We start from the raw sequence: 8,085 nt of genomic DNA, 5'->3' as shown, positions 1-8,085 counted from the left end.
GGGATACACATACCTTTGTTGTTGTTGCTTTGTTGGTGTCTTCCTCTCTTGCTTCAGTGGGTCTTTCTATTGTGGGGGCAGTTTTCTTGGGTGGGACCCTTACAGCTAAAAAAAAGAATCAAATTATTGAAAAAATAAAGAAGTGAGGATGAAGAGAAGGAGTGATTCGAAAAACCTCCCATTCCACACCTTCATAGATCTCAGATTCTATATGAACGTCTTCTATGCCAATATGAAGGTGCCCTTTGAAACTGTCCAAGTTGTGCTTAGTCGAAACCACCCGGTTAGCTTTTTTTTGAGACTCTTGTCGAAGGATTTTTATAAAGTCCCCACAGACGAACCAATCTGGAAATGGAGGGCTAAAGGCCACACCAAATTCAGCACTTGGTAGTCGAGGGAATTTAAGAGGATACATATTAAAAGCAGTTTGATATCGTTGCTCAGGTTTAACATTCAAAGGTAATTTTAAAAATTCCATTTTTTTCGTAAATTTTTCCTTCAGAGTGACTGCTGTGTTGCAGGCAGTTCGACTAAGATCATCAGGTCTATAGGCAGTTTCAAAGTACTTTTGGAATGCTTGGATTTCTTTGATGTGAGTCGAAATACCTTTTTTAACCTTATCCTGCACAGATGTAAAAGCTTTGGTAAGATGATGATGAAACGCAAGAACATTAAAAAATTTATGTTTCATAGTAATCACATCACCATAGGTCGAATTCGTGGGTGCAAAGAAAGTAAGGTTTGAAGGCAAATGAACTAAGTTTCGTTTGACCAACATATCTGACTATTTTCCTGCTACTGGTAGCCTCGGTGTGGATGGCGTTGTAAAGAAGGAGATAATTCTTTGTTGCATAGAGGGGTTTGGGGAAGACCTGAATGAGGCCAAATTATCGTGCGACAAGATTTGGTTGGTACGCTATCAAGGTAACATGGTTTTTCGATTGATTGAGTCTCAAAGAGAACATCCTAAGAGTGAGGAATGATTCCCAGATAGCGAACGATTCAACCTCTTTATCCTTCGATGGAGAGGGAAATTTCCTCGTAAACCATTCCGGACCACATGTTCTAAAGGAAAAGGGGGACATGGTTGGAGTAAAGTTGTAGCGCTTAGAAAACATCATCACGTAATTAGTGAAGCTTTGCTGAAGGTTTCGACCTTCATCGCTTGGAGTTAACATTGCTAAGCGCGTTCCTTCAACTCTCATATTCTTCACTACTGCAACATCCACATCAATGGGGTTATGAGTTGAAAGACATGCTTCGAAACTAGCATTCAACCATAACTACAGTAACCAAAAATGGCCAGAGAGTAGTAAGTTTCCCTTTGTTCGAATGTTTTTTAGGGCAGTGACTCCTTCGCCCATAGATTCATAGAGATTGGCTAAGATCATCTCGTTGAGGCATACATTGCGTCCAGCATGAAGTTGATTTGCCAATGTGAGGAACTTCTTTGATACTTGGAGAGACTTCGAACAAAAAACACAGTGAGACATCCAAAAATCAAGAAAAGCAATATGCTTAGTGTCGGAAACTTCATCAATATCTTTATCATGGTAATAAGCAATATGCATGGTGAAGGAATCCCTAGAAGTGTCGAAGCCAATGGTGTCTTTGGATAGGAAGTCTGGATCATAGGTATCACCCATAGGCTTAAGCCTTGTGATGACATCGATGTCGAAGAGTGTAGGCTTCATCATGCCATAGGGGAGGTGAAAAGTGTGGTGGGAACTATCCCAAAAGTACAAAGACGAAACTAGCATAGTCTGGCAATAACTAGGTCTTACTTTCGACAATTGTATTAAGTCGAAAATGCCCATTTCTTTCCAGACTTGGGATATCTTTTTCTCAATTTTTTCCAACAAACCTAAATAGTCGGAGGGATCTCGAAATAAAGAACATGATCGAAATACCCTGAAACCACTATTCATATAGGTTAAGTCGATGGGTTCATCGGTCGTAAGGTTACCATGATTATCCGGATTAGGGTTTTCCTCAGTATGGATTTCCTCGTTAACCTTGGGTTTTTTTACGCAAGCTATAGGTTTATACATATGGTAAGTTGCAAAAAATTCTTTGAGTCTATCAGGATCAACATTTGGGTTGGATAAAGTCTTAGAATTGCATGCGTTTTCCCAGAAATAGAAATAGGAATTAGTATCTGTGATTGAAAAATCATCCTCTGTTCTTTAGTCAAGGGTTCTGGAACATATTGTTGGTTACCCACGGTATTTAGGCCCAAAATCCTGTCAGCGAGGGGAAGACCCTGAGATTTTCTGAAATCTCTGGTGTTTTTGTTGGAGTCTTTGGTGATTTTCGTAGATGATGCCATTGTTGAAAGGAAGAAATGAACTGGGTTTTTTGGCTTGAGGAAGATGAAGAGTATAAGAAATAAGTTCTTTGAGAAGGATCAGAATGTGAAAAGTTAAGAGAGAAAAAGAAGAGTGTTGAGTGTGTCTATTTATAAGCTGCGGAAGTGGAAGCGGTTTTGTTAGACATTAATGGGGAAAAAAAGTGGGCACGTGTCAGTGTAAATGACCATGATAAGTGGTAGCAATTAAAGGCTAGGCACGATTTCCTAAGGGCTAGGAAATATGATGATTACCTAAAGATCCTCACGTGGATTCTAAAGAGACGTTTTGCTACGTCATAGCAGATGAGTCATTTTGTGATGTTGAATTAGATTGTCAAAAACAAAAAATACATTTTTCTTCGGTATATCGAAAAAGGTAATGTTTGGGGGGAAATTTGTTAGGTGGAAATTTCGACATTAGGTTGGATGTGATAAACTAAGGAAAGAGAATGCTCTTTGGGGTTATCTAGGATTTCGACACAAAGCATTATTGATGTGAATAGGTGTCGAAGTCTGCCTTCTGTAAGGGAAGACGAATGTGAAACTTAGAAATAATCCCAAGTTCAGAATATCACTTCGACAAAAAAGTTATTCGATATATATTTGAATTTGAATGACAGAAGAGTAACTGTATTTCATCCTTATCCTCTTTTGATAAAAAGGACGCGTGGAATGTTGTCCTGAATCGCAGACATGCCGAGTGTAACGTGTCAATACTTAGGAGAAGACCCGTTGGAGACGGTTATTTCAATTTAGTATAAATAGGCGTCCTAGTGTTAGGATTAGTGTGTTAAAATTGTTGTACAATCAATCATATTTACTCAAAATATCCAGTGTGTTGAGAAACGAGTACAATTGAGAATGTACGTTTGATAACACCATTATATTTATATCAATCAAAGTTTATTTACTTCTTTTTGTTCAGCAATTATCCTTTATTACCAGTCATTTATCAAGCATTGTTTTACATTTTACTTACATTTCTGCCATTTATCTTCTTAAGAACGCTTTAAGCAAACATAACTCAAGGATACTGTCGAAGTGTTCATATTTTACATACGATTTTAGAATAATAGTACATGTCCTAGGATCAATCTAGTCGATTATGTGAGTAACCTAAGTTTTATAATTTGGAAAATCAGCGGTTGTTTATCAATTTTCACGGTAAACAGTTTGTCATTTAAAAAATGGTGTATATGTTGTTTATTTGCCTTATATTTATATATAAACTTTAATTTAATAATAAGAGAGATTAAAAACTTATTTGCTATATATTTTTAAAATATTATTAAATCATTTTAATTGATAGTTGTGTAGAGAAATTATACAGCAAATATCCGAGTTCAAATCCAATACATCTCACTCATATAATTTTAAAAATTGTTAAAATTAAAATATAAGCCACAAAACTATTTAACTAACAAATAGTTATTATTGGAGATTTTATCTCAATAGAAATCACATATTTTTTTACAAATAAATATATCATAAAAATTATTTTTACAAAAAATTATTTAAAATAATTATAAATTTTATGTAGTTTTTTCTTAAATTTTATAATTAAATAAATATCATAACAAAAAGATAAAATACCTAAAATATTTTTTATAAAAATATTTAAATGAATTTATTTGAAATTTAAAAGTATATTTTAACAAATAAATAAAACTATAAAAATTACTTTCAGAAAAGTTTAACAAATAGGATCTACAAAACTCACTCTTATAAAAAATTATTATAGTTTTTAGCAGCAATATAAATGACCGCTACAACTTTTACGGATAAACTACTTTATGTACTTACAGTATAAAAGATTTAGCGGCAATTCTAATAAATGCTGATAAATATTAATTGTCACTAAAAACAAAGTGGCAGGCCTGCTTCTACATCTACAAGGTCGCAAAATAGATCCTGCTTTTGGGGACTTGGATCTCTGCACTGTGTAAGAATTTAAGCTCTTAACTTCTGACGTGTTTGCCTCCTTTCGTCTTTTTTCAATCTTTGGCAGCTAACTTTAACATAATTTTATTTATTTGTCTCACTATATTTCAATTTTCTTGCATGATTCTGTATAGTATAAAGAAATAATCGCAACAACCAAAGTACTAAGCTCATTAATATAAGGGTGTGTTTATTTCAGCTTTAAAAGAAATAGAATTTTTTTATATTTTTAAAAATAAGTTTTATATAATTATTTATTAAAATATTACAAAAAGTTTTATATCCACTTTTCTAAAATTAAAATATCAATTTTATCATTCTATAACATAAACATATATTATTGAAAATCAAAATATAGTCGAAATCGCAATTTTTTTTAAAATATTGTATTTCAAAAATGATTAAAAAACTATTTGAAATAGCTTCAAAATTAAATGATTTTTGAAATTTTGATATACAATTTTTTTTTAATAAAATGATGAAATATCTAAAATAATATTTTAAAAATAACTATTCAAACCAAATTTTTATTTGAAGCTTTTATGAAAAGTTTCTTCGTAAATTATAAGGACTACAGTTCACTAGAGTCATGAGATGACACAGTCACACGATTTTTTATTTTATTTTTAATAATCATGTTTTAAAAAAAAGTATGGATACGAATTTAATGACCCGCTCGATCCTAATGTCCACCGGTTTCATATCCCGACACATTCGCTTGTCTTCGAGGTCTCCCATAATTTTCCTGAGGTGTTTGGGGTCTCCTACGATTTCCCAGAAATGACTTTCTCCATTTTTGTTGTATACCGTAACAAACCTTTGAATTCTTCTGATCTTTTCATCGTCTGCAATGTCTATATCTAACCAACAGATCAAGCTCCTCTAAAGATGCTCAAACATCTCTGTGTTCCAGAGTCGGATCTACATCAGAGGCTTTACTGTCGAATAAATCAAACTGAAAAATGATGGAGAGAATTGAAGGAGAGAATTAGAAGATGGGGAAAAATGATGGGGAGGGGATGTGCTATATATAAAAATCCCTAAACAACACAGTTGCCACTGGCTGTGGCGCATGCTCCTAGAGGATGCATGCAAGTACCACATGCAGTGGTATGTTCTATAAGCATGTGACATGCATGATAACGTCTATGTACAAAAAAATGAATGCATGCGCCATACCCTCTAACTACCACTACGCCAAAAAGGTTTTTTAACAGCGCATCTTAGACAGCGCTTTTAAAAGAAAGCGCTGTCTAAGGTTAAAATAAAAATAAAACACGGAAAATGTTCTAAAAAAATAATGAAAGCGCTGTCTAAGGGGGGGTCTTAGACAGCGCTTTTAGAAAGCGCTATCTAAGACCCCCCCTTAGACAGCGCTTTTAGAAAGCGCTTTTAAATATAGACCTTAGTCAGCGCTTTTGAGAAAGCGCTGTTTAAAGTCTTTCAATTAAAAAAAAAAATTAAAACCAAAAGCGCTGTCTAAGGTGGGGGTTTAGAAAGCGCTTTTGGAAAGCGCTGTCTAAGGCATATCTTAGAAAGCGCTTTCCACAAAAGCGCTGTCTAAGGTCTAATTAAAATTAAATTTCAGACTTCTATTTTCGTTCTCAGTTCTTTTTGTTTTCCCTCCTTCTTAACTCTTCTCACCCAAAACCCAAAACCCTTCTTCTTAACAATGTATCTCCCCCTCCACATACTCATCAGAACCTTCCTTCACTGCCGTCCATTCTCCCATTCCGCCGCCGCCATCCTCCACCCCCCAGAGCCAGACCTAGAGTCGTTCACCTACCTCGAAGGCTTTCCAAAACCTGACCCTAAGTACGACGAGACCATCCTCGCTATCCCCCGCAGAGATTTCGGGAAGAACATTTCGGCCAAGGAGCACAAAGTCGGTCGCGTTCCGAGCATAGTATTCGAGCAGGAAGACGGCCAGCACGGCGGTAACAAAGGCCTCATTTCCGTCTGCTCTGATCAGATCAGGAAGCTCATTAACCATCTCGGACGCTCGTTTTTCCTCTCACGCCTCTTCCATCTACAAGTTCTCCACCAATTCGACTCTGATTCAAACCCTAACGATGACAATGTCATTGAGAACGTTCACGTTTTGCCCCGCAGTGTATGCGTTGTTGTTTTCCTGATTATTTGTGCTTTGATTTCGGCTAGGTTACTCAATTAGAAGCTCTACTAATTTTCGTTGAATGGATTTTGTGCTCGCAATATAATTGATGGAATTTATTGGAAATTTGACAGATTCATTTGAAAGCTGGCACAGATGCACCTTTGAATGTTACATTTATAAGGGCTCCTTCAGATGCTTTGTTGAAAGTTGATATTCCTATTGTATTCATAGGAGATGATATTTCCCCTGGACTCAAGAAAGGTTAGTTCAACACATGTAGAAAAATTACTATTGTTCTTGTGCTTTTGTTTTTCATAAGTAAATTAAATTTGATGTATTTACCACTGCATTATACCACCTTTCCTTAATTTTTGGTTTATCATTGTTCTGGACTTCTGGTTAATATTCTGCTTCACATGATTAGGAGATTAGTTTTTTCTTTGTTAATTCTGTTTGCTGTTAGTTGTTGATACAATTATTAAGTTACTTGTTGTTAGTTAGTTGCTACCTACCAACAATTTGCATCTGTATCTTTCCAATCAGTGTCAATTGAATGTCAAACCTCTTTTAGAGTTCAATTCTCCAGCTTTTAACTCTTTCCCTTTTTCACTATTGCACTTAACACACATCTCATTTGTCTAAGTTTTGGAGGCAATAGAGAAGGAAGTTTGTGCTCAGAGTGTAAAAAGTTACCTATAATTCAATGATCAGCATCACCTCAAAACTGAATAGACCAAGACTATGGTTTCTGCGTAGGTTCAATTTTATGCTCATGGGATTTTATGCTAGATGGTATGTGCAACTGGTTATATGTTTTATGAGAAAAGTTTCTAGTTCTCTGTTCCATATGGCTATGGATAGCAAAATATGGTACAGTGCCATGTCCAATATTTGTTTTATCATGATGGGTTTAAGACTTGGGTGTTTGGATAAAAAAAACTTAATTAAGCTCCTATTCAACAACAGTTTATTATGAGTTGTTTTAGATCAGCCGTTTCTACTTTCTACCATCGAAAATGGAAGTGAGAGAGATCTCTGCAACTGCAAAATCTTTATGTAAACTATTCTAGAGTTTATCAAACTAAGGTGTAAAGTTTTTGTAAACTATTTTCATAAGCACTTCCAAACATTTAAACAAGTACTTATGTGATAGGGTAAACCTCAATAAGTGTACTCTAAATAGGAATGCTCTAGTTCACTTGGCTTCCATAAGTGTGGGGTTTGGTGAGAGTTTGGTGCACACAACCTTACCATGAGCAGAGAGGATGTTTCTACTGCTGAAAAGCCATGGCCGGCAGGTTACAAGGCATCATGTAACCTTACTATTATTCCAATTGATATTATTTTAGAAGAAAGCTCTCTACTATTGGTGATTTAGTTATCAAAATTTTACCATGTAAACATGGCAAATATTAAATGGATGTTCTCTATGTCATTAGTGCTTCAGAAAATGTGCTAGTGATCTATCTCTATGTTTCTTATGTAAAATTTATAAATTTGTATAATAATATATATAACTTTGAGCTCTAATCTTCATATCTTTTTATTCCAATTTCAACTATGATTTGATCGATTTTGTTGAGCTACCCTATTATACATATCTAGTAGTAGTAAGTTTTTAAATTTGGGTTCCTATCTACCTTAAGTTTTAATTAATTTATTTTCTTACTTGTGGATC

The 8,085-nt window shown here is 34.8% G+C and overlaps 1 protein-coding gene across 1 annotated transcript; it reads left to right on the top strand.

Annotated features, from left to right (window-relative positions):
• Positions 1-5,963: 5,963 nt before the first annotated feature.
• Positions 5,964-7,428, top strand: LOC127107816 (uncharacterized). Its single transcript, XM_051045143.1, has 3 exons — positions 5,964-6,404; positions 6,539-6,668; positions 7,066-7,428. The coding sequence occupies exons 1-3, from the start codon at positions 5,964-5,966 to the stop codon at positions 7,104-7,106; spliced, it is 612 nt and encodes a 203-aa protein (XP_050901100.1). The 3' UTR covers positions 7,107-7,428.
• The last annotated feature ends 657 nt before the right edge of the window (positions 7,429-8,085 follow it).

Source organism: Lathyrus oleraceus, chromosome 7, assembly GCF_024323335.1.
Source record: "Lathyrus oleraceus cultivar Zhongwan6 chromosome 7, CAAS_Psat_ZW6_1.0, whole genome shotgun sequence".
Taxonomy (NCBI): Eukaryota; Viridiplantae; Streptophyta; class Magnoliopsida; order Fabales; family Fabaceae; genus Lathyrus; species Lathyrus oleraceus.
The sequence above is the reverse complement of the archived record's forward strand: the minus strand, read 5'-3'. Positions and strand labels throughout refer to the sequence as shown.